General features: G+C 40.2%; 1 protein-coding gene across 1 annotated transcript in view; it reads left to right on the forward strand.

Moving 5' to 3' along the window:
- SLC7A11 (solute carrier family 7 member 11) overlaps positions 1 to 24068 on the forward strand; it is a 67262-nt gene extending 43194 nt beyond the window's left edge. The window contains exons 7-12 of the mRNA XM_061369928.1: positions 11060 to 11183; positions 12376 to 12479; positions 12974 to 13070; positions 16036 to 16185; positions 17893 to 18070; positions 22888 to 24068. Coding sequence (XP_061225912.1) covers positions 11060 to 11183; positions 12376 to 12479; positions 12974 to 13070; positions 16036 to 16185; positions 17893 to 18070; positions 22888 to 22955 — 721 coding nt within the window. The 3' untranslated portion in view covers positions 22956 to 24068. The remainder of the gene's footprint in view (positions 1 to 11059; positions 11184 to 12375; positions 12480 to 12973; positions 13071 to 16035; positions 16186 to 17892; positions 18071 to 22887) is intronic.
- The last annotated feature ends 2817 nt before the right edge of the window (positions 24069 to 26885 follow it).

Here is a 26885-nt window from a genome sequence, read left to right on the forward strand (position 1 = left end):
GAAGTTTAACTTCTGTGCTGGTTATTTTAGAGAAAAGAAATATTAGATTCATACTATGGTGAAGGAATGGCAGGTGCTTCTGATTTTCCTATGTTTATTACAGCAAAAAACCTGCTGCTAAGAAAAAACAATAAATATTCATCCACAAGGAGCACAGAAGATCATGCAATTCCTTTTCATTGGGCAAAACCCCATTTGATGATGAGCTTCTTGTGGTTCTAAGGAAAAAATATTTTTATAGATGTGAAAAACAAACACAATTCCTTTAGGATTCTTGCTTGGTGCTTGTGAAGGTCATGAGGAGAGTCTTTTTCTCATTTGCAGGTTATCCCAGGCACAAGAAGGTCCCAGCTGTAGGCCACCTGGGCATGGTGTTGACCGTTGTCATAGTTGGGATGCTGTCCTAGAGGATCTACCCTGGAGTTCAATGAATTCCATATTTTTACTGCTCTTAAGAAAGAAATTTCTCCCACAGTGGCCCAAATCCTGCCATCTGCTTTGTGCTTATTCTGGTTACTGAAACAAGCCCTTGCAAGCTTGCTTTTGCTAAACTAACACATAAACTAGTCCTGTTCTACAAAGCTTGTGTTTCCTCTAGGCTTCCTTTCAAATGCAGATGTCAGGGAGGCGAGTACTGGACTGTGTGCTATGGAGTGCCAGAATGTAGGGCTTTTCAATAGCAGCAGTATATGGGTTTTAATGCGTTGATTTTGAGTCAGAATAAGATGATGCAGTAAATTTTGTGTAAACCATGATTAACACTTCCATTTTATGATTGTAGCATGGAAGAGTAGTGCAACGCGGACAGAGGGTACACTGAGGAGTGTGCAATTGCAAAGATAAGTCATCCTTAAAAATCTCATGTCTCATTGACCATGTTGTCCAAGATTCTTGAAAAGATGAAGAATTCTGGTTATTTCATGTCACTATCCAAACTAGCAGGAACTTAATTTGCAGAAGGGTTTCAGTATTGCTAGAAAGCTCTCCAACATCTTTACCAAGTCTTGGGAAATGGGGGAGGTGCCTGAGGACTGGAGAAAGCAAATGTCACTCCCGTCTTCAAAAAGGGCAAGAAGGAGGACCCAGGTAACTATAGACCAGTCAGCCTCACCTCCATCCCTGGGAAAGTGATGGAACACCTTATCCTTGGTGCCATATTAAGGCGTATCAAGGATAAGAGGGTTATGAGGGGCAGTCAACATGGCTTCACCAAGGGGAAGTCATGCTTGACCAATCTCATAGCCTTTTATGAGGAAATAACACAGTGGATGGATGATGGCAGAGTGGTGGATGTGGTCTACCTTGACTTCAGCAAAGCATTTGACACTGTCTCCCACAGCATCCTTGCAGCTAAATTGAGGAAGTGTGGTCTGGATGATCGGGTAGTGAGGTGGACTGTGAACTGGCTGAAGGAGAGAAGCCAGAGAGTTGTAGTCTATGGGGCGGAGTCTAGTTGGAGGCCTGTATCTAGTGGAGTGCCTCAAGGGTCGGTACTGGGACCAGTATTATTTAATATATTCATCAATGATTTAGATGAGGGAATTGAGTGTACTATCAGCAAGTTTGCTGATGACACTAAGCTGGGAGGGGTGGCCGACACGCCAGAAGGCTGTGCTGCCATCCAGCGAGACCTGGACAGGCTGGAGAGTTGGGCGGGGAATAACTTGATGAAATATAACAAGGGAAAGTGTAGAGTCCTGCATCTGGGCAGGAACAACCCCAGGTTCCAGTATAGATTGGGGAACGACCTGTTAGAGAGCAGTGTAGGGGAGAGGGACCTGGGGGTCCTAGTGGACGACAGGGTGACCATGAGCCGACACTGTGCCCTTGTGGCCAAGAAGGCCAATGGCATCCTGGGGTGTATTAGAAGGGGGGTGGTTAGTAGGTCGAGAGAGGTCCTCCTTCCCCTCTACTCTGCCCTGGTGAGACCTCATCTGGAATATTGTGTCCAGTTCTGGGCCCCTCAGTTTAAGAAGGACAGGGACCTGCTGGAGAGAGTCCAGCGCAGGGCAACTAAGATGATTAAGGGAGTGGAGCATCTCCCTTATGAGGAAAGACTGAGGGAGCTGGGTCTCTATAGTTTGGAGAAGAGGAGATTGAGGGGTGACCTTATTAGTGTATATAAATATATAAAGGGGGAGTGTCACGAGGATGGAGCCAGGCTCTTCTCAGTGGCAAACAATGATAGGACAAGGGGCAATGGGTACAAACTGGAACACAAGAGGTTCCACTTAAACTTGAGAAGAAACTTCTTCTCAGTGGGGGTGACAGAACCCTGGAACAGGCTGCCCAGGGAGGTTGTGGAATCTCCTTCCTTGGAGACATTCAAAACCCGCCTGGACACGTTCCTGTGTAACCTTATCTAGGTGTTCCTGCTCCGGCAGGGGGATTAGACTAGATGATCTTTTGAGGTCCCTTCCAATCTCTAACATACTGTGATACTGTGATACTAGTTCTCTAAGGCTTATATTTAGGATTTTTCAGGTTCGACACAAAGCCACCAGCCTTTAAAAAAAAAAAATATAAAAAAAAAAAATTTTGAAGACTTTGTATAATTCTTTTCATGGCATTACTTCAACACTCCTTAAAAGAAACCAGAAACCAAAAGCACATCCCCCCCCCAAATTGGATAGGGTCCTTTATTCATGCAATTCTAGTTCAAGCATTATGGAGTTTTAGCAAGAAGATTTCAGCTCACTGATATTTCCTTTCTCAAAGCACTGAAGACAATAAAAGGGGAAAAGTTCCCATTTGAGCTCCATTCAAGTGCCTCTGGTTATGACATGCTACAAAGGCATATTTCAGCTCAAACTTGGAGTTTTCTAGATTTCTGTGTCAGAACCTAGTCATTTCTTACAGAGTTATTTCTGTGTGCTGTATGGGCTGTCCCACAGCTGTAGCCAGACTGCTTGGCTGTCCTTAGCAAAACCCTTATTTCCATGCTTTCTGCTGAGAAAACTCTTTTTCTGCCAGACAGCCCTCTTCATGGTAGTGCAGTATTGTTAAGACATCTCCTTTTAATTTCATTTAAAGCCTTTTATATATTTTAAAATGCTAATGCTTCAAGGCAACCACCATTGCCATTTTTCTCATTCGGAATTCCTTCAGAAGAAGAGTCTTTCTTAGTAAATGATATTTCAGTTTTCATGGTGCTCCTTATTACAAGTAGCTGCTCTTTTCATCACCAAATGGTGCAATTTTCATTCATGCTGAAATATCAATGATAACATACAGCAACAAATTGTTCCTTTATGATCCTTTGCATTGTGGAAAGTCTCTTGTTCAAAATTAAATGTCTAGGAATTTAACAAGTATAAAAAATCTGACTCATGCAAAGGCTCCTGCCTTCATCCCTTTATGCACCTAAGAATATGTCTTCTCTTGATACCATAAAGAATCATTAATATGCTACCAGCAGTGCTTCCTAAGAAGTTCAGCTGTGGGGCTGTACCCTCCTCTACCCTCCACCAGAGCTGAGTGAGGTGCTTTGTATTTATGCTGCTTGTTCCCAGGCTCCAAAGTTGAGCAGCTCATTTTTTGAATGATAGCAGCCTCTCCAGCCTGCTCCCTTGCATTACTCAGTCTTGCTTAGCCATGTAGGCAAAAATGGCAAATAAATAAAGGGGGATGTCAAAAGGCTGATGTTGGGTAAAAGCAAGCAAGTCATTCTTCAGACCCAGGAGTGACAATAGATTTGCGTTTGAATCCTCTGAATTTAGATTGTGCTGCATTTTAAAAGCAAGCTTTTGTTAAAGGGTGTGGCAGACACTTTTTAAGTTACAGGTCCAGCCTAAACCACACCTTTATTGCACTGCCCTACACAAATGAGCATCTTTATCTGAACATCTTCACAGTCAATTCAGGTTCTGAAGTGCTAAATGCAGATCTTCTGCTACAGATCCTGCTCAGCTGCTGCCTGTATTTCCAGGCACCTGTCTGTTCCCCAGTTAAAACTGTCTGATAATAAGCATGCTGGAGTTCCCTGGGGCAAGCTCATCTGAAGGCACAGGTGGCTAGGCTTGACTATTTCCATGGGAAAGAAAAGCCAGCTTAGGTCCTTAGGACCTTTAGGTCCTGGGGAGGAATGTGGCTTGGGGACAAATTACAGTACAAAATAAAATCCAGGTTTGATTATATGTCTTTGGGTAATGGTTATAAACTTTGTACAATTATTTTGCAAGTGAGGTAATGTGAAGATGTTGAATATTGGCACTTGATGGACATACGGAAGTGGTTTATCAAATACTTGACTGAGAAGTCACAGGGGATAATTTATATCTTATGATTCAAGTCTGTGTTCTATTTCTTTTTTAAAGATGTATTTTTAAAAATTAGGCCCCCATTTAATTTGCACGTCATATTTTTCCAGCAGCTCTGTGTGTTGCCTCTTGTACTCACTTTCTGGCTCCGAACAGTGCTCACATGCTTGCTGTACAAGAAACATGCATGGCCAAGCACAGACAGAGTGACTAACACAGTGTTGTGACCTTGAAAGTCCTTTGTGGATTTAGCTACCATCTTTAATGTTTGTTCTGTTGGCTTAGTTTTCTTTGGGAAAGCCAGGAATGCTATGCAGTCCATGTGAAAAGATTCAGGATCCTGCTTGAACATGAGAGGCCTCTCTAGCTAGTAGTCCAAGTTTTAGAGGAATCCATCCTGCTCTTTGAAGAAAGGTGTTTCAGAAAAAGCATTGGCTTCACAAGTTAGGGCTTGGGCTATGATGCAAATGAATATGGCACTCTGGGGAGATCTGTCTTGCCAACTTGACTTGGTACACAATGTGAATACAGCCAGGTTTAAATCTCAGTCTCTCAAAGCTGTTGACAGATTTACTTCTGCTTGAGACTTCAGCTGGGGGGATTTGCCTAGAAGGAGAAAGTTTTAGACTAGAGGGAGTCAGAAAATGCAAGAATTTACTTTAAGATTTTGATTCATTGAAGTTAAAACTTCTGATGAAAAGCTTGATCCATTTCAGTATGGCATTTCTTAGGAAAAAAATTTTAGAATCAAGACGCAAATCTTGTCCAACTGGTAAAGCCTTCAGAATGGCCAGTTTCTTAAAATCCATAGTATTATATGTGTGCCAATACATCTGTTGTTTTTTTTTTTTGTTTTGTTTTTTTTTTTTTGTATTGGAGATTGCAATAATTTACTTACTTAAAGCAGGCCCAGGACTTGAACTATCATTGAAGTGGCTACTGGTTACTGCAGGGCAGTTCTTATTTCCTCTTGGAATGTAATCTCAACAGATTTCAGAATTGAGAAAACTCTTCAAATCAGTTGGTTTTGAGTAAATTTTGAGGTGCTGATATTAGACCCAAACTTGTACAATGATTTGTAATTGTCTTGTGTGTTACTGCCAAAATGATATTCAAGCAGACTGCTCCTTGGGTAGGAGGGGAAGCCACTGCCATGAAAGTATTTTGCAATATTCATCTTTCTCCCAGAACTTTGAAGAAAAACAGTGTCAAAATGGAAGAAAAGTAATTGAGGTAGCCTGAATCAGGAAAATAGCAATGCAATTAAAAAGCCTTAATAAAATCAGATGAGAGACAGCTAGGGTAGCTTCTAAACTTCTGAATGTTAATTAAAATTGAATCTCCATGCTTTTTAAGATTTAACTACAATTCAAAACCAAATATTCCCCTTCTGCCCTATATACAAAGCAATTGTAATGAAGAACTGCAACAGCTTAAAGAAAGAGCACACCTACCTTTTGCTTCTCTGAAAAAACCACTGAGGTGTCTACCATCACAAAGAAATTCATCATTAGGAACACACCTAGCCCATCCCATGGCTATACAGGGTGAAATGCACTGCCAAGCTCTGCTGTATACAGCTTTGAAGCAAATTTCCTTCTTCTAGAGCCTGCCCCAGAGCTAGGGCATAGGGTTCAGTTAATCAGGATAATCCACTGGGTTTTGGATTTGACCTTTGGTGTTTCAGAATCATAGGTCTTCTGATAATCTGCTCTGAGACTGATCTACCTCCTACAGACATTTTAGAGAAAAAAACACAAAGCAGACCAAGGGATGGGGGAGGGCAGGAAGGAAGAAAAAAGCCAGAGTGAGAACCTGGGGATAAGAACAACAATGCCAGTAAATCAGCTGAGGAACATTCCCAGATGTCTACAGCTCATATCCCAGTTTAATGGCAACTTTTATAACAGCAGTGAACTCTAAGAGCTGCGACCACTGTGGACTGTTCTTTCTGTGAAACGACAAGCACACAGTCAAATATACCCCGAGTTCACAAGGATGAAGCGTATTGTCACTGCATCCTTTGTTGTTTAGAGGCTGTGCCAAAATAATTTCCTTGCATCCACTTCAAGGCCAGGTTTTACAAATGTTCAGTCTGAGTTGACTGTCCTGGAAAAAGCTGTGCCAGTGGACCCAGATGGGAAAAATAAGAAGATCTAAACAAATCATTTAATTACTGGTAACATTAAGTAAGATAAGCTACGTCTTTACTGTGCTATGGAAATTGTGAAAGATACTTTGTCATAATTAAAATTAAAGAAACAACAAAAAAAGAGAGAAAAAGTCCTAATTACGTCACATGTTTTCCAGGCAAATATTTGCTTGGGTTTTGTGAGCATGGATCTGTATATGCTGTATTTCTTTAGTTGAAAATTTACCACCAAAGAAATTTTAAGATTCTTTTCAAAAGTTCCCTTCTGTGATAATTTATTCACCATTTGCAATCTGTTAAACAGTTTTCAAAGTGAGCTCCTTTCAGATTTGGGCACTCTTAAAAAAATCCATTCATCCACTGCACTGCCCATAGGGCAAATGTTGGGCAGAAGGATTCACAAGTGCAAATTTATCAAAATAACCTGACACTGGAAAAAAACACCACCAAATATAATATAGAAAGCAGCAAGAGAGACCTGGTAATTTAATATTCCCAGGACCTCATTGCAAGAACAGAAAATGTATAGGCTTGGCTTAGTAAGTGCCGCATTCCAGAGCCCAACCAACATCTCTCACCCTTCCTAGCTAGTCACTCTGTGAGCTGTAGCAATCCTGAAACCTGGAAAGCAAAGCAGTATGTTTTGATATAAATTTACTTATATGGAATGCATGTTTTCCATGTAAAAAGCAGCATACAGCACAGCCCATTATACTGAAGGGATCAAATGGTTCTCACCATGTCAGTATGTGAAAAAATTACAATCTAGCCTATCTGCTAAGAGAAAAGGAGGATTCAAAACTTGAAAGGACGCCACCTGCCATGACAGAATCAAAGTCAGGAATAGAGGCAAAAGGGGTAGGATTAATCACAGCACCTCTTGATTCCATGTATTTGTAGATGCTAATATGGGTCTCGGCAATGGCTGACTTCAGCAATAAGCAATTATTATTTTGTTTATTGCAGCAAAGTTTCTCCTCAGTAGATCACCGCTTCCCCCTTCCTCTGCCTCCCAATATGTTCCAGCCTCATGTTCTGGACTGAGCTGCTATTTGTGGGCTTGCAGCTCAGACACTATTAAATTACATGGCTTTGCTTCATCTTCTTCTGATTGTGCTTTTCCAGGGAGAAATGAAGAAAAAAAAAAAAGACTAGCTATTAAGCTGCACTGTCATTTATGCCACCACACACTCCATGAATGTTACTGCTGCAGTGAGCATTAAAAAGGGCTCCCCTCTCTGTTTCAATGCATTGGCTCTGTATCTCTGACATCTGCAGACACCCAGCAGCACGGCACTGGGATAATAGAGTGAAGAATCACGCCACAGTCTGCATTTAGAAATAATCTTGCTTTCTGTCACCTAGCAAGAGAAGAAAAGATTCCACAGTGCCTAATTACTTGGTTTCTTCCTGGTGTTTGACTTCACTGGTTTGGAATATAATTGCTTAGAGTTCATAAAATGGGTCTTCTATGACCAGCTGACTTTAAAGGGTCAAGCTGTGTTAAAAAGCATGTTAGGAAGGGCAGTAGCTTTTATTAACTTCTTGTCCTGGTTTCAGCTGGGATAGAGTTAATTTTCTTCCTAGTAGCTGGTGCAGTGCTGTGTTTTGGCTTTAGTCTGGGAACAATGCTGGTAACACACCAACGGTTTAGTTGTTGCTCTGTAGCACTTAACCCTGATCAAGGACTTTTTGGTCTCTCATGCTCAGCCAGTGAGGACGGGCACAGGAAGCCAGGAGGAAGCAGAGACAGGACACCTGACCCAAACTAGCCAAAGGGGTATTCCATACCACAGCATGTCAAGCTCAGGATATAAACTGGGGGGAGTCACCCAGAAGGGACTGATCCTTGGTCGGGTGGGGCTGGATATCCATCACTGGGTGTTGAGCAACTGTATTGTACTTGGGTTTTATTCCTCTTTTCTTCTTACTCATTATTATTAGTAGTAGCAGTAGTAGTATTTGTATTATTACTGTATTTTACTTTGGCTTATTTTGATTGTTAAACAATTTCACTCCACAAATTTTACTTTTCTTTTTTCCAGTTCTCCTACCCATCTCACCAGGGAGGAGGTAGCATGAGCAAGCAGCTGCATGGTGCGTAGTTGCTGGTCAGGATTAAACCACAGCACCTCTCAAATGCTTTCAATACCCTTTCCAGCAGGCTTTCCTAAAAAACAAATTAGGATAAACACACTCTAGGCTAAAACTTCAGACCTAGAAGGGTACCAGTTGCAGAGAGTAATGCTGTTCTCTGTAACATCTCCTGTCTAGCTGTGTGGCAGTTGTGAATTTGCATTATATCAGAAACATGGCTTATGTGTGCTACCATCCCATGTTGTGTTTGATTCATAGGGTACAGATGTGAAAAGGTTAAATCTGCATCGATAGAGACAGTTTAATGGAGAATAGAGGCTAGGTATGATTTTTCCTGATTTGGAGAAAAGATTTGGAAGTTTAGGAGAATATCTAAAATACAAAAAAATTGGTACAGTGGTCCTCCAAGGAAAGGAGGTAATCTTTATTGGTAATAGCATTACAGGTTTTATTCCAGTGCAAGCAGCTGTTAAGTAAGAGTCAGAATAGAAAAATTTAGTTAAATTCAACAGTGCGGTTCCAGTCATTCAAACAGTATTTGTGAAAATAGTACAAGTTTGATATCTTTGACTGGAAATACTTTTTTAAGGTTTTGGTTAGTGCTGATTTATCCAATAGCTTCATGGTTGAAGCTATGATGCACAAGATATAATTAAAATCTCTGTTTTGAGAGGCTTTAAAACCACGTATCCATACCTTGAATCAGATGCCAAGTGGGTTGAATTTAATTTACACCCAGGTCAAGTAATGAGCTTAAACATACTAGTTGCAAAATATCTGGCAGCTGACCTACAAAAGCTTTTTCTGCAGATATATCAACATGCAGTTCTGCAATGATGCTTGAGTCAGCAACTCTGTGGTTTTCCTAGAAATACAGCACTTGTGTTCTGGGTTGTTTGCTGTGGTCCTGGCTGTTGCCTTTTCCATCAACAAGCACATCCTACAAGCTGACTGGCTTCCCTCCTTCCAGCTTCTTCATCTAAGACTGTATGAGGTAGCAATGGGTTAATGCAGAATCATCCTGTCTACCCAGATTTAGTGCTGCAAAATGGTATGATCCTCTTACCTACCTGTGGGCCTGGGTTAATGACAGTATTTGACATCATGGTTTCATAGGCAAGGTGTGCGACAGCTTTACTGTCCTGCTCTATTTATTTTAGTCTCCATTTAACACTGCTTTTCAGCTCTGTACAGGTATAATAAGAATTTTGTTGAGATATAAGGACTGATAGTCAAGAGAATCCTTAAATTCAGACCCAGCTGTATTTCTTTGAGAAAAATACCATAAAATAATACATCTTTGCTTGGATTTCAAAACACCTTTTCCTTTGAGATAATTTCAATAGTCCTTTAGGACTGTGCTTACAATCTCTTCTGGGACATCAGGATTCCTCATTCTGTCTCTCCTCCCACCTGATGGGTTGACCTTCACAATAGGGTTCTTTACATATGGCAACCTCTCCATCTCTTCAAAAGCTGTCTTAATGTAGATAGCCAGAGGCAACCAGCTGCGAAGCAGCTCTCCTCAGAGGGAGTGCACATGCAGCATCTTTCCAGCTGCATCTCTCAGCCTTGGCATTAAAGGACTGAACATTGGTTTCAGATCTGAGACTCTTCTTTGTACAATGCACGTATCAATGATATCAAGCAATGATATCAAGGGAAAAGATACTAGCGTAAACCTTGAAGCATCTGTTTTTTTCCCCCTAACTCAAACATTTGCTGGCAGTATGGCTTAGGACAAATTCACTGTGTCTCTGTTCCTCTTTTTGAAAAGAGAAATCTGCTTTTCTGCTTTGTTGACTGGGAGGATGTTCTCTATACAAGTTCAACATTATTATTTGTTTATTGTTGTTTTTTAGCTAAAATATTAGGTTTGTGCTCTTCAGTAATGTTTGTGGTGTGCTAACAGTACAAATTTCTGCTTTTTCTATTTCTGTGTCATATTCTGCCTTCATGTATCCCTAAAGAATATAGAGATATTTGGGATATGATAAGGTGTGCAAGAGTGGAATTGCACAGAAGAGGAAAGAGCAGAATTCCAAATGTTAGACGTTTTGGCATCCAGGGGAAGGTGTTGAACCACCTCCAGATGGGCACTCACTCAGTGGCAGTAGGTTTTTGTAGATGCTATTGTGATTGCTCTCCTGATAGAGAGCTGGATCACCTGTGTCTGTCATCTGCTTTATTGCTGGTTCAAGCACTGATGCCTGCTGCCTTCCCATTGGGCTCAGCTTGAAAGTGTATATGGGTAGGCAGTTCAAATGGGCAATACTTCTTGCATGGGAAGCATGGGGATCACAACCTCTTGGTGTCCCCAAATTACTCCTTCCTCAAATGGTTTCTCACCTCTTCATTATAAACCTATTTGCTCTATATAGATGATTTTGTTTAGATGTGTTATTTTTTTACTGGTACTTTTCAATTATGGTATTTCAGGATCACCAAATGTGCATTCACCATCATTAGTGGCTTCTTCTCATGTTATTTGTTTCATGTTCAGGGAATAGCAACCAGATTGCAAAATAATGAGCTACCTTGTGTATTTCAGAAACATACCCCTCGCAATATGCATTTCAATGATTATCGTCACAGTTGGCTATGTGTTAACAAACGTGGCTTATTTCACTACAATCAGTGCTGGGGAATTGCTCCTTTCAAAAGCTGTAGCAGTGGTAAGTTACAGAAGAAAAATACAAAGCTATATCCCTTCTGCAGTTGTGTTTGTTGATGTATTCTTATTTCTCGGGGAAAAAAGTTGGGGGAAGCATACAATCAGGCTTTTCTGTGGCTCCTCTTACACCATATAGTGGTATCCTGGTGAAATTAGTCTGATTTTTGGTTGAGTGGGATTGCACTTAAGGCCATAGATAGCATTCATGGTATAATGTTAGACCATATTTATTTATCTGATAAAACAAAGTCAATAGGACTTAAATTTTATAGTCAAGCGTATGCTTGAATAATTCTGTGCTAAACTGTAGGCCAGACTACTGGGAAGCAGTAAAAACACAGATACTTGTGGAAGTGGGAGTTCTGAACTGCTTTTTGTATCAAGAAGCTGTCTTGCTTCTTGTCTCTGTACAACTTTGCATCTGGAGTACTTAGGAAGGGGGTTGCTGTGAACACTGAAGTTCATTTGGGAAGGAGTTGCAAAACAACCTGGCTTGGCAGTATTACTTTGGTTGTTCTTGCTGAATTGTGGTGATGACACTGATGTTCATATTTACGGTATCTGACTCACAATGAGGAAATAAAAATTTCCATTTACTTTCCAGTAGTGGTACTGCCTGTGGCTATTTCAATTGACGTGGTATTTAAAAATGACCAAATTCTGTAGCTCATGGGAGATTTAGAAAGAAAAGATTTTGCAAACCTGAAGAAATTTGTGCATGTCTCCTGTGGTGCCTCAAACTCCAATTAAGGCTCTTCTGGTAATCTAGAACAAAAAAACATGGACGGATGGACTATACCACTTGGTAGTATCACCTAAGTGAAGACTGGAGGAAAAAATTATTAGGTAAGCAGATCAGGCCATGATCCATTCAGATTAGGTCTTCTTTTTCTTTTTCTTTTTTTTTTTTTTTTGAGTCATAATGGTCTAAACTGACAAAAAAAAAGGACCACCACAATATTGCCTCAACTGACGATTTTCCACACACAGTCAGGAGTAAGGGTGGGAGACCTCATCCACGGTAGTGTTGGCAACATAAAATAAGAGGTAACAAGCACAGCATAACTGCCAGTGAGGGATGTAGAAAAGGTGTATAACTAGAACTTATCATACTTATTAGTGATTAGTTAATAGATAAAAATGACTCTTGTGTTTTAGGAAAAATCACTGTGTTTCTCTCTCTCCTCTAACAGACCTTTGCTGAACGACTGATGGGAAACTTTTCTTTAGCTGTACCAGTATTTGTTGCTCTCTCCTGCTTTGGATCTATGAATGGCGGTATTTTTGCGGTCTCCAGGTAAGCATTGCTAATATTACTGGGGGTGAAGGGCATAGGATATACACTTGAAGCAAGGAAGCAAGAGGATAGGCGAGTAGGATTCATTCCTTTAGCAGGAAGTGAGAAATGACTGTAATGGTTACCAGATGTGGGTCTGTTTCTCACCTTTGTTCCTGCTGGGTTTGATTCTTATTGTTAAAACCCTTTGAAATATTTGGAAGTGGATCCCTCTGAGCATAGCACTTAATGGCTGCTTTGTTTCATATGAAGGAGGGAAATCGGAGAAAAAATGTTAACCAATTCCAAACACTGATCATAGCATAAAGTAAGGAGGGGACACCTTCAGAGATGACTTTGATTTCTGCTTATAGGCTTCTCCTGCTAGTCTTTTCATTCAGAATGCCTCAAACAAGCCTAAGAAGTGCTGCTGTGCTCTGTGACTTTCATGAGCTGCTTTGCCTAGTTGCAGTAATGAGCACATTTAAAATCTGTCCACATTTATTTCCCACCAGGATGTTCTTCGTTGCATCCCGTGAGGGTCACCTTCCGGAAATTCTCTCCATGATTCATGTCCGCAAGCACACTCCTCTGCCAGCTGTCATTGTTTTGGTAAATCATATAAACAAATGTTCCTGCACAAGAATTCATATTACAGCCTTGCTCTGGAGGATTTGAACAGAATTTGGGCACGGCTTGAGTCTCATTTATTAATGTGTACGTGGGCTTTGGGCAGGGCAGAGGACAGTAAAGAGAGGAAGGAGATTTGGGAGTTGTTCTTATTCTATCATCTCCTCCTTGCAATCTTGTTGGTAGCACTTGTCTACTTATCTCCTACTTATCTCCACCTCATTCATGTCTTATTGCATTTTGTTTCTAAGGTCCTGCTAGTGATAAGCTAGTTCCCTTTCAGAGGAACAAATTCCACTTAAACAAACAAACAAACAAAAAAACGGATTCATTTAACTGAAAATGCAGCTAAACACCAGCATCTGGGAGCACCCTAAAGGCTCATTATACTACCTTATAGTGAAAAATGCAAACAATTATGCATTAGGATAATGGAAGGGGAACCCTCAGCAGTGCAGTGTAGTGGTGATTAAAAAATGAGAGAACGTGTGCCTGGGCAATAGTCTGTGAATTGTCTAAGGAAATACACCAGCATTATAGTAGAAATCCTATTACTGACTTCCAAAATAGCAGCAGAGCTAAATGTTGGCCATGTGTTTGCATTGCAGGCTAATTTGTATGGTAAAATGTTAAGACAAAATGTCAAAATACTGACCTCAAACCTCAGTTTGCAAAGTGCTTTGAAGATTTTCACTTAACTTGCAGTTTTTGTAACCATGGGTATTTAGCTCTTTTTTGGGACTAATGACTGTAATGTATCTGGACAGAACCTCTGCATCTGTGAGATCTAGCCATGGCAGAAGACACATGTGCCCTTATGAGTCTGTGGTAGTAAGATCAGATGCTTATGCTGGAATTTAAATCAGTTTTTGAGCTACATGCTTATAAGCTCACTTCTGAAGCGCCAGCTAAAGCGTTGAATTTTATATGTGCACATACAACTGCAGGCTTCCACATTTTCAATATTAGGCAATGTGATTATGGCGAAAAGTTTTATGGAATTCATTTTACATAAGCATTTACTTTGCATCTTATTGCTTTGAGTGAGTAGCAGTATCTTTCACGTAAAGGCATTGTTTTCTGTAGAATGAAATACTTTCTTTTTTTCTGAAATATATTTTCTGCTATTGCATCTGCTTCTGTTACACCAATGCATTGATTTCCTTTGAAAAAGTCATATTCCCACATGAAGATGTCTTTCATTCAGAGATAATTTTTTCTTGCCTTATTGCAAACAGAGTAGTTGCAGAACATATTCTGCATCAATAGTCTGCCTTTTAGCATTTTCCTGGTTTATTTCTTCTGTCAAGGTCTCCACACTGTAAGAAAAGAAAGCTTTTGAGGATAAACAGAAAATAAACATGTTCAGTGTTTGAGGTTTGCTAAATAAGGAAACCATTCTTAGTAATTAAGAGATCCATTCATGTATGTATGTTCTGGTATTTGATAGATGTGTATGAAACAGCTCCAAGAAATCGTGCAATCACAGTTATTCTTTATCTCTTGATACCTCTTCTTCATTGTCTGTGGCCTTTTCTAGCTTTATCATACTTATAACTGAGGTTTTAAACTTTTAGGGGCTGAGTCTATATAGAAGAAATCTTGCCCAATATAATGCAGTGGTAAAATTTCCTTTGACCTTTACAGAGGAGTTTGTTTAGTATCAGCATAAAGCACCAAGCACTTTGTAAGTCATTAGAGGCTGGAATCCAGAGACCCACATTTCAAATATTGACCCTTTTGGTCCAAAATTCTTGCTGTCTTCACTGCTTAAAAGGCAGAGAGAGAGAGAGAGAGACAAAGAGGCTGAGAATCTAGGTAACTAATAAAAGTTAGTTTTCCTTACATTAAGATTTAGCCCAGTGTTTTACTGCATCTGCAGTTGATTTCACCTGTTGCCTCATTATATACCTGGAGAGGCTGTGGCTGCCAGGATCATCCCTCTTGCTGAATAATAAGGGCTGTGTTGGATTTGATTCATTGCTTCATCCCCAAATACAAGGACTGTGTTGTTGTGGGCATAGGCTGTCTCATGGGAAGGGCGGATTACCCTGCAGAGTTAATCCAAGCTACAAAAGTTATGCTTTTGTCAAGACACTACCCTAAAATAGATCCCTGTAGCCTACGCTAATAACCTAACCCTAGGCACAGCACTAGGTTATACGTGAGCTTTTACCTGCCTCACAGAGACCTTGTCTTTCAGAACAGCTTTATAATGAGGAAATACATTTATTCTAGTGTCCCCTCTCTTTCTTGTTCTTCAGTAGTTGCCTGAGTGACACCTCAATGATTTTCTGTGCTTAGAAATGTTTGCATTTCTGATGTGTAGTCAGTCCACCCTGCAAGCTTGAAAGGCACAGTGAAAGTACAAGCTGGTTGGCAAACCAGTGTGCCCAGCTGTCATCCTGTAGTGTGTAGCTACCACTTACCGTGCCCTCTTTGCAGACTTCCCCTGTTACAGGTTGCAGGACTGTAAGACTTTGTCCTTCTACAAGACACCTGGAAACCTCTGCTTTCATATGATCAGATGTGACCAAGACTCAGCTCCTCTTGTCATCTGCGTCAGTGACGGGCGAGTAAAACAGTGGGCTAATATATTTCTCAGGTCCCACAAGAACAGTGCCCAGGATGCCCAAGCATTTTGGTGATGCAGTGGGCTGTATGCCTGTGTGTGTTTTTCTAGGACACGATGGACAAATATGTATTGGTCACAGATACGTGGCCACATGAGACAGATATATATTTATCAGATGTGATCTCAGGGGACAGCTGGATCGATTACACACCTGATTGTATGACAAAGGAAGGCCCCACATCTGTGGCCCTCAGGGGTCTCTGCACAAGGCTGTGCTACTTGTCCCTGTGGAAAAAATTGACATTGTGGCTGTAAAATAATAAAGAACAATCCACTAACCCCCCTCTCTTATGCTCTGAATTTCTTTTGCAGCATCCTCTCACAATGATAATGTTATTCACCGGTGATCTCTACAGCCTCCTGAATTTCCTCAGTTTTGCCAGGTGGCTTTTTATTGGACTGGTAGTTGCTGGGTTGATTTATCTCAGATATAAACGTCCTGATATGCCTCGTCCTTTCAAGGTAACCTCTACTCTCTACTGGTTTACATGGATCCTTCTCCCTTTTATCCATTGTGTGTCCAGACAGTAAAGGAGTATTTTATGATGTAGAAAGCTAAGCTCTTTTTTGAGAAAAGTAGAGTCAATAGAAAATAGTCTTTTGCACTGAAAGGTCTCTGAGTGTTTTCCTGCAAGATCCCCAGTGCTTCTTCAGCTATCTTCACTTCTGAAAGGTAATTCTTGTCTATTCCGTGGTGCTTCGGTGGCAGCCACTGAAGCTGCTGTGCCAAAGGTAATTGCTTAGTTTTGCCTATCTGCTGCATTGAGGCAGTGTGATTCAGGCTGTGTGAAAATGCCTCTAGTCCTGTGTAGTCCATAGGATTCAAACTGCACATCTTGGGGTTACATGTGCCAACTTGATTTTCAGCCAGTCCTCTATTTAATCTCTTCTTTGATAAAGGCCTGAATAATTTTGCCACCATGTTAATTCATAAGAATTCATGTTAAGCATAAGCATTAATATTAAACCTTTATTTCATTGCCTATCCAATATGCCAATTTGATGCACAAATGAGTTGTTAATGCTATTAGTATGATGTCTGGGACTTGCAATGGATTTGCAAACAGTTATTGTGAACCCTGAAAGTGCTAATAGTCTGGCCCTTTGAACAGTAGCTGTTTTAGCTTTGGTTCGGCCATTTTTTTTGCTTGTTTGAAGTAACATCTTACAAAGTAAGTTGTCCTGTTATGTATTTGGAAAGATAATGTCCATCATGAAAAAAATGGAGGAAACTATCCCTGTTTATGTATTGCCAAGAAGCTTATTTTTTGAAGAACTAAGAATGTGCAGTGTTGCATTCCTGTGTGTATATCCATAAATAAGGTCAAAAGCACTACCTGTTTTACTTTGACTAAAAATAATAATAAAAAAAGGTTTTGACAGTCCACAAAAGAGGAACAGTAATGCTTCAAGGCATGAAATGAGGAGAATAATCTCCAAGGAATTCTCCAGCTCTCCGTTACACCAAACATCTCAACCATGCCTCTAGGTGTTTCCTTCAGAGAGGTGCTACCATAGTGGTTGTAGTGATGTTCTTGAAAATTGAAAGAATTAATCTGATATTTTTATTTTTTCTGCTTTCAACACTGGCAATACTACCAGTCATACAATCAGAAAGTGCTTTTTCAGTAGCTACCACTTGCATAATGTTATCAAAAATCTTTATCACCAGTCAAATTATTGTCTAATTTGCTCTCTTCTTTCTAGATTTTAATTTTTACCTTAGGAAGAAAATCAATATGTTCTTATTAGTTTTAAAAGGTGACTCGAGCTCCTGGTTGTGTTTTAAAGTGTTTTCTAATAGGTAATTATCAAAGAGGATATCTTTACTGAGGTTAGACCTGATTACTTATCTACTGGGAGATTAGAGAAAGGACTTTTGCAAAGTAACTTATTTACAGCCCTTACATTTTCGAGGATGTAAAACACTGCAGTGTTTTAGTGTGTAATTAAAAGACTTCTGTGGTACTTACTGCATAACATTCTGCATAGCTTGGTTTCTGCAGTCACGGACATTTTGTGTCCATGTTCTAGACACCTGTATTTCTCCGGAACTATCCTGTACTGCTGGGTTTTATCCAATTTACATTTAATGGAACATCAAATGCCACAGTCATTCAGTAGCAAGGTCAATGTAAAGTAATAGTTCTTTGTGTGGTTATGTTTCAGGTACCTCTATTTATTCCAGCATTGTTTTCCTTCACCTGCCTCTTCATGGTTGCACTGTCACTTTACTCTGATCCAGTGAATACAGGGATTGGATTTGCAATAACCCTGACTGGAGTTCCTGCCTACTACTTCTTTATTGTATGGGACAATAAGCCAAAGTGGTTCAGAAACCTCCTAGGTAAGCCCCGGTGAACTCCTCTCCTTCATACTGCCTCCAGGAATTTCTCAGGGCTCCCTGTGTTGTGAAATACTTCCCGATCAATCCTCTCAGCTGCTCTTAGCTGGTGATGACAATGCAAGCTTCTTTTTGGTGCATAGTATAGCATTGCACTGCTGGTTACAGTCAGTGTTCGTTAACTAATGAGATACATCTACACCTAATACATGAGATACATTCTTCACCTAATGATTGACTTTAAAAGACTAGATGCCTCTCCCTCTGTCATATTCTTCTCTCACTCTCTTACAAACAGTTCTTTTTAAATCACTCATCTCCCTCCCCTGGTTGTTGGCCTACGCTAGTAGAGAGAGTATTACACTATCAGGAGAATCAGTTTGGAAACTTAAAAATCAGAGTTGGGAATGACAGGATAGACTTGGTGCACTCTACTGAGACCATGCATCTGTGGAGTATTTGGAATGGGACAGGTGCAGGTGAGCTTGCTATGAGGACACTGTCCTTAGCAGGGGCTCCTGACAAAATAATGACAAAAAATACTGAGTTTGATACACCTCTGTGGAAAATGGTTTCTGTGCTTCATGAAAAACAGCTTTTGTGTAACTTGGCTGTAGTATTTTCATCTGAATTACCCTAAGAATAATATTTATACATTTCTGAAAGTTTTTGAAAGCATTTGTAGAAGTTCTGATGTATTAGAGAAAGGTTATTTGGAGCATTTACATTAGAAAGAAGTCACTATCATTTATTACAGTTCCCATTATTCTGGTTTTTGTTGCTCAGTATGATAGGTTTTCAAAGTGCAGGTAATTTTCAAAACATGAAACAAGAATATAGACAAAATATTTCAGAAATGTTGGATAATTTATTAAATCAAACTGAAAGAATATCTCTTTTGATGCAAAAGAAAAACTCAAGCCATGAAAGCTTTCAACTAAAAATAGTTTCTTGTATAGGTGCCAAATCAGAAATGCATATTGTAGTCTGTGCTTCTGTCTTAAAGGACGATTTAAAATGAGCTGCTCAGAATAAAAGAATGGGGGTTTCATATATATGTTATTATACTATAACCTTTTGTATGTATTTTCTCTCTATAAATATAGGCTGCATAGTTATGTGCTACCTATTGCAGGATCTATGAATTTCCCTCTGAAGTCATGCTGGGAACGCCATAGACAATAGGACAGAAAGTATTTACAGAAAAAGATGTTACCTTAATGCTAGCACAATCTGCTCATCTTATTTTTTTATGCATAGGGTTATAAAATTCTTTCAATGTCCTGGGAATGGGTAGAAAGCTCCAGTGCAAAGGAAAACAGTTATATGCAAAAGGACGTTGTATTAAATAGTTGGGTTTTTGTCTGTTTATAATTTCTCAGCCCTGACATTTTGGAAATTTTCCCATATCAAACCCAGGAGATTTCTGGCATTTTCTGTGAAGTCTGAGAGGTTTTGAATCGTTGCTTGAATCTCTGGCCACAGGATGCCAGTGTTGGACTACATTACATGGGTGATGGAAAAAATATTCTCTTTAAGGTAGACTGGGTAGATGTGAAGCTTTTTCTGCCAGCTGTGACAAAGGTGAATCTTCTAGCTGTTTAGATAACACAAAATTCCCTTCCTAGAAAGACCTGTTGCCTGTGTAATACGTATGGAGGGGCACAGTTTACTGGCTCAGAGGGGAAAGCAGTGGATGCCAGTCAGTGGGTGAAACAGCTTGTTCGCTTTGCAATTATAATTCCCAAAATAACAACAGTAATGACTGAAAACTGATGCTGACAGTTTTGAGGTGGAGCAGAGTGGATATTTACTTTTTGAATATAAAGATTTTTTTTTTTATTTCCTCGAAGCAATAAACCTTCTGTGTGGAGTCATTAAACTGGCATTATTTTGTGTTAAGGGAGCTCCATTGTATAGCTTGAGAGCATTTTTCAAAGGCATTGAGTGAGCATGAATTCACTTAAGGTACCTCTGTGAGATATAGAAAAGCCATTGGGCAGCTGCAAGCTTAATATTCTAACCTTGAAACAATATGCATTAAGTGTATATAAGCATGAAAGAATAAGGCCAGACATGAAGTAAAAGACAGCAGGAAAGAGTGGGATTGTAATTTAAGAGGTAGATTTTTGCCAGATGGACCGGGTAACTTTCTTTAAGAAGATAACTGATTTTTCTAGACAAAGGAGAATGTGATAGATCCAATAACTTAGATTTCAACAAAGCATTTTGTGTAGTACCATGGGGAGAGTCAAAGCCTGATTAGTCTGAACATGACACTGTGCTAACAAGACTATTCCCAAGTTGCTTCATCTGTGCAGATCAGTGCATGAACAGAGCACTGTGGGGCTCTCTACCCATTTGCAAAGTAGCCTTGTGGGGAACTTTATTTGCTCGGCTACCCAGACATGGGTACAAGAAATGACTGCTGCTCATAAAACTCATGTGGAACACGTGCTATTTAAGTAAAGGACAACACTGGCGCAAGGACACAGGGGTACAGACCAGCCCTACATAAGATTACACTGGATATTCAGAAGAGGTTTTACTAGGATCAGAGATAAGTATATTTGTGAAAGGGGTTTCAGGCTGGTTACAGTAGCCCTCAAATGGATTACCCACAAAATCCTCTCCCAGGCTGAACATCTTTCAGTTTGACTGTCCTTAATGGCATTTATGTTGCCCACTCCCCTTACCAAATTACTGTGTTGAACAAAAGGTAACATCACAGTTTGTGGGCTTAATAGGGTTTGGGTGGTATTTTGCAGTGAAAATAACATTTTGTTCTTTCCTCTTCCAAAAAAAAATAAATAAATTTGCTGTAGCACCAGATGTGCTGGGACAAATAATTTCCAGCTAGTACAGGCTTCATTTGACCTCCACTTTCTCGCTTTTTATAGAACTAATGCAAAAATGAAAAGAAAGTCAAGCCTAGCAAATCCTACAAAGCAGATCAGTGTGTAAAAGGATGCAGCACCAGCATGAGAATGCTTCTATTTGGACTTTCTCCTTTGAAAACCCAACCTTAGACTCATATTTAAAACATCTATTTCTTTACGGTGGATTGAATTGCAAGGAGCTTAAAAGTTGCATCCTGCTTTCTTCATAGCTTGAGCCCATACCGGCAAAGAGATCTGTTTATGCAACAAAATGTCTCTTTCAGGGTTATTTACAAACACCAGGAGATGACACTTGATCACTCAGGACAGTGTTATAAGCTTGGTTTGCTTATATTTGTCAAGTTTATTACGTTGGGTTCTGTGGAAATCATGTCAGGGTTTTGCTGTTGTAGATTTCATGTCTAGCCTCATACAGATCCAATAAATTACTGATTTCTTTCCCCACCCAAGTTTTATGGGGTGCTTATGCAGATACCAGGTCTATTCTTTTTCTAGAGGCTGTCCCCTGAGACCCATTTACTGTGAATTCTCCTCTTGAAAGGGAAAATTAAGATTTACAGGTCAGGGAGATGGGAAGTTGTAGTTACTGTCATGGTATGGTAAGTTGTCTTGTTAGAAATGTGAAACTAGTCCTGTAAACCTATGTACTGCTCAAAGCACATGATATAGATATACTGACTGGATACAGATTGGAACATTTTTGGGGATGAAATACTCCTTATACTGTCTTATCCTGAGTATGTTGCAACCAAATGAAACAGCAAACAAGCACTGCAGTGTGTGTCCATCCCCCCCCCCAGCTTGTCTGATTGCTCCTCCATGGCTTCATCCCAGCACAGAGCAAAGCTTCTGTGCGTCAGTGAAAGAGTGGCAGCCACCTCCCGCTACAGCAAGGGCAAGGTCTTGCTGCAGGTGGCTCTGTCCATTTTGTCAAACAGGATATTAAAATCCCAGACAGCTCTTGAGATGCCCAGGCTTCCCCTCTGCTGCCGTGCCCTTTTCCAAGAGCTGTTACAGCACAGCTCAGCTTGACAGAAAGTCTATTTTTCTTCTTCCCTTGCTCAGGTTCAAACCTGGGATGGCTGGGGCGAAGCCCTGCTGGATTCCTGCAGCTGGCTTTCCTCCTGCTCTTCCTTCCGGCCATGCTCAGCCCAGCTGCAAAGTCCCCGCTGTAGGTAGGGGAGGGAGATGGGGGGAAAATGTAGTCCCTGTTGGCTCTCAGCCTCCCTGACCCCATCAGTTTATAGTTTAAGGGCAACCTGGCTTTGCACTGAACTGGTGACCTTCAGAGAGAAGAGCAAAAGGTGGTAGAGTATGCCTTAGACAGGAGAGCAGGAAAGTAGTTTCAGTTCATATCTTCTGTGAGTTGCACTGTGTTATCCTTGCTTTACACTGATGACGAGCTAGACCAGGCATATCAGAACTTTCTCTTACAACAACTCCTGCTTGTTTAAAATGAGTTACTAAGATAAAAGTGGTAAGTGAAAGGAGTGGTAAGACAATGCTGATTTACTATTCTGTAGATAAATTAACTGTGCCGTTTATGAATCAGTGCCCTAAAAAACCTCCACCAAAACTACCTGAAGGAAATAAATGTCCAGAGTGACAGTTGTGCAGACTAGTTAGGCTTTAAGAAAGCTTTTGAATACATGAAGACCTTTTTTGAACAAGTTTATACATCTATACTCTTCCATTATTATAGTACATGTGTAGGCTTGGACCAGAGGCAAAAAAACCCCCATAGTTAAAGAGAAGAAAAAATCAAACCAGTCTTTTAAATGATATATGCACCTGGTATATATAACTACTGTGAACCACATGTGCAAGTAGGCTGTAGAGCAGCTAAGGTAATTTTCCTGTCTGCTTCTGCCTTCTCCATCCCCACCACAATTTCCCATGTGTATGCTTTTATCTTTGCAGACAAGCTAACCGTGACATTGCAAATCCTCTTGGAAGTTGTCCCATCAGAGGAAGACCAGAAATCATGATCTTCATGTACAGCTTTTGGCTTGGTGTTTCATTTCTACCTGAGGAAGAAGGTGCGGGAATTTATCCCCTTACCTTACCCTTCTTCTGCAAACTGGAGGAACAAGTGACAGCTGAGATGGATACCGAGCGAGTCAATTACCAGAACTATATTTTATGATGTTGCAAATTTTTGTTTTAATATGATTGGTTTATGCGTAGAAAGTAAGAACTTGTACTATGAGGGAGCTAATCTCTTCACTATTTCTTTTATTACAGTGTCATATTTTAACAAACCTTAGGTTCTTCAGACTAGGATTTTGGATGCATTGTCACTGAAAATAGATTTAAGTAATGTGTAAGTAGTAGTCATGTGTACTGTGAAGAATGTATCCTGCTTGCTGTCCCTGAAGAACCTGACTCTCCTCAGAGAAAGGGTGAGATAAAGCTGCTGAGTTTCACTTACTAGTGTTCTTCCCGTAGCCTGATTTGTCGACTTCTGGCTCACTGCGAGCACCAGCACGCTGATGCAGAAGCACAACTGTTTCCACACCTTTGTGGTGGCAAGGTTTCTTCATTCCAGAGTTGTTATACTGTAGCGGATAGGAACATCTTCTGAGAATTAGTATTCCTGACAGTGAGGCAGGAAGATTTTAGCCTGGGGTCTAATTTTATACATGTTAAAGTTTCCACCAGTCTGGAATTGGTTACTGGTTTAGCCAGTGTTTCTCTGTGTACATATGTATAGGAAATACAGCAACTGAGTAATCACCTCCAAGTGAGCGAAAGCATTTAGATGCAGCCTCCGTTGCTGTATGAGTATTTTCTATAGGGAAGCTTGTGGACCTTCAGTTATCAGTCAGGCAAAACTGATTTTAAAGTTTTATATCATTGGTCAGTGGGCAGAAATAAGTAATAGTTACTACTAAGAATACTGCATAGACAAGGCAATAAATGAAATACTTTTTTATGAATAAGGTGTAAGGCAAGCTACAACAGATCTGTTGATTTGAGTAGGATATTTGCCTAATCTGTGGGTTTGAGATTTGAGCACACTCCAATTAACTGGGCTCTGAAACACCAAGGAAAAGGTGCTTTGCCAATGTCTTCTTCCCAGTTTTATCTCAGCAGAAACAGAGAAATTCATTCATCTTTGGAATGATGTTCAAGCTGAAATTTGGCTCAAATGTGAGCTCATTTTACCCTTTTTTAAAAACAGTTGTAGATGAAAAGATTTTTAATGCTTAGAAATTCAGTTTTATATTGTTAGACTACTCAGTCTTAAGATTAAGGTTTGTTATCACTCTATCAAGAATATAATGCTTAAATATTTAACGCACTACATTTTGAGCTGTGTGCTGTCAGTAAGTCATATGTTTCAAGGAAACTTTTACGGAACTAAGCAACATTAAACTTCCTAAACTGGGAGAAAAGTACAACTAGTAGCCATACCACTACAGTAGAGGGAGACTGTGTATTGTATATATGTTGTATATATCGAGAATATCAACTGTTTTAAGGGTGTACAGGAAAATGCCTTAAATTTATGCATGTTTTTCTTTCTTGTATTTCTATGGTGGAATTTCATAGAAGTAGAGAAATTTGAGTAATTAATTCCGTAGAAGAGTGATAATTTAAGACACAGAAAACATCTTGCAAACACTTTTTTTTTTAAATGTTTTCTGTTTACAGTAACTTAAAATGTTATTTGAAACTTTTTTAGGCAAAGTTTTGAAAGAGGTTTTTATACTGACAGTGCATGTGTTTCATTAGTATTTACATTTTGGTCAAAATTCTGCTTTTGATGCCATCTCCTGCCATCCCAGTTCTCCAGAGTTTAGCCTGTGTCATTGTGAAGCATCTGCAGAGTATACAAACTGTATTTCCCTCTGATAAAAATAAACTACATGATGCCCTCCAGTACTGCAACTAACACACTCCTCTGCTAATGGATACTGAGTGCACAGGATCCCACCAGAGCTAGTCCAAAGCGAAAACACCTGAATACTGGTAGTGTGGGTGCCAGGTTTTCAGCACCAACTGTTTAATTCCAAGTATTCACTCCTGTTGTGCCACATTACTTGAAAGTTTAAATGGAGGCAATGCTAACTTATGGAAATAAATGGGCTCTGTAGATATAACTGAGTGTTGGTTTATTTTCCTGTTGTGGACATTAAAGTTTAGAAATGCTTCTGAAACCTGATTTAATGACCACAATTTTACAAGGTTTATTTCATGTAAGGGAAATCCTAAGACTCATTGACTGATATGCATAGGGATTCTAACTTCAGGTATAGTTTCTTTAGCACACAGAATCACGATACAAAATGTTGTAGCTGGGTTTCCGCTGTGTTATTGTCCTGGGTTTAGCAGTGGCAGTCATTTTTCTCTTTCTTGGTAGCTGGTGCAGTGCTGAGTTTTGACTTTCAGCTGGGAACAAAGCTGAAAAACAATGATGTTTTGGTTCGGCCACGGACTTTGTGGGCCTCATGCTCTGCCAGGGAGGAGGGAAGCTGGGAGGAAGCAGAGACAGGACACCTGACCCAAACTGACCAAAGAAGTATTCCATACCACAGCACGTCATGCCCAGGGGGGGAACTGGGAGTTACCCGGAAGGACTAGGGAGACTGCAGGGTTGAAGGAGGTATCGGTTGGTGCTTGATTGGGCTGGGGGGGCAATTTATCAGTCGCCTGGTGATGGGGTGTTGTATTCTCTTCCCTTGTTATTTCCTTTGTCATTACTATTATTGGTGGTAGCAGTAGTGATTTGTGTTATACCTTAGTTACTAAACTGTTCTTATCTCAACCCATGGAAGTTGCATTCTTTCTGATTCTCCTCTCCGTCCCTCCGAGAGTAGGGGGAGGGCAAGAAGTGGGGGGGGAGTGAGTGGACAAGCTGTCTGGCTGTGGGTTAAACCACGACAGTTATAAAAGCCAGTAATAAGGACTTAATTACATCTGGAAGTGAAGCGTATCATCACAAATGGAGGAAAGACAGATGTTTTATAAATCATCAATTTATTCTTTCAGGACTTTTAAGAAAGTATTGTCTTCAGAGTCATGAAGGAAATTCTTCTAGAATAAAAGATAAAATCTATATGTAATTTTTTAATTTGGGTCTAAGGTGGTCAGGCCAATGAGACTGCTTCTGTTGGGATTGAATGATACCTAATGTTTTCATTATTTGTCCTTGCACTTTGCATGTCTTCATCAACTGGACTCTGTCAAAATATGTCTTTCTTTTTGTTTAGATTTGTGCTGCTGTTTTTCTCCTTTGAATTTGTTGCTCTTTTGGGATAAGTGCAGAAGTCTCACCAAAGGCAGCAGCAATGTGCAGGGTTTCTTTTGTGAGCAGCAAATACTGATGAGGTTTGGTACAGCACCTCTTAGAGAAGCAGTTCAGCATCTGAAGCCTCCAAAGATGCTAATCTATCTTTGCACCTCCTGATCTCAACTGCGATGTTGCCTAAGGCATAATTTAATCAGAGGGGCATGTTTTATTTCTGAAGGCTGCTCCCAGCTCTGCATGGGTGCAGTGTGGCTGACCTTTTCTATGGTGCCATGTGCTGCAAGTCTGTCCCTGCCATTCCCTCCCAGCCCAGGTGTCCTATGGCTTTTGAGGGGCTATTGGGTGGGAGCTAGAGGGTCCTCTCTTCCTTCTGCACCTCAGCAATACATTCTTTTCCGGAGCTAGAGTTTTCATGCTTTGTTTCTGTTACTCCAGGTAATCTCCTTTATACACAGGAATCAAAGCAGGTAAGAGAGAATCTCATTTTTTAAATGAGGTGCCTGTCATCTGATAAAATCTGAATTGTACTTGTTGTGTGAGATGCTTCCAGATCCACTCTATAGAGCTTTTCATAGTGCCCTTTTTACGTTGTTGTACATGAACATTTTTGGTACAGGACAAAATACATTGAGGTCTTTAATATGACTGGCAGCTGCAATATTTT

The sequence above is a fragment of the Neopsephotus bourkii genome, unplaced genomic scaffold (assembly GCF_033783945.1).
Source record: "Neopsephotus bourkii isolate Nb327-2 ecotype Australia unplaced genomic scaffold, CSIRO-AGI_Nbou_v1 NB_1524, whole genome shotgun sequence".
Lineage (NCBI taxonomy): Eukaryota > Metazoa > Chordata > Aves > Psittaciformes > Psittacidae > Neopsephotus > Neopsephotus bourkii.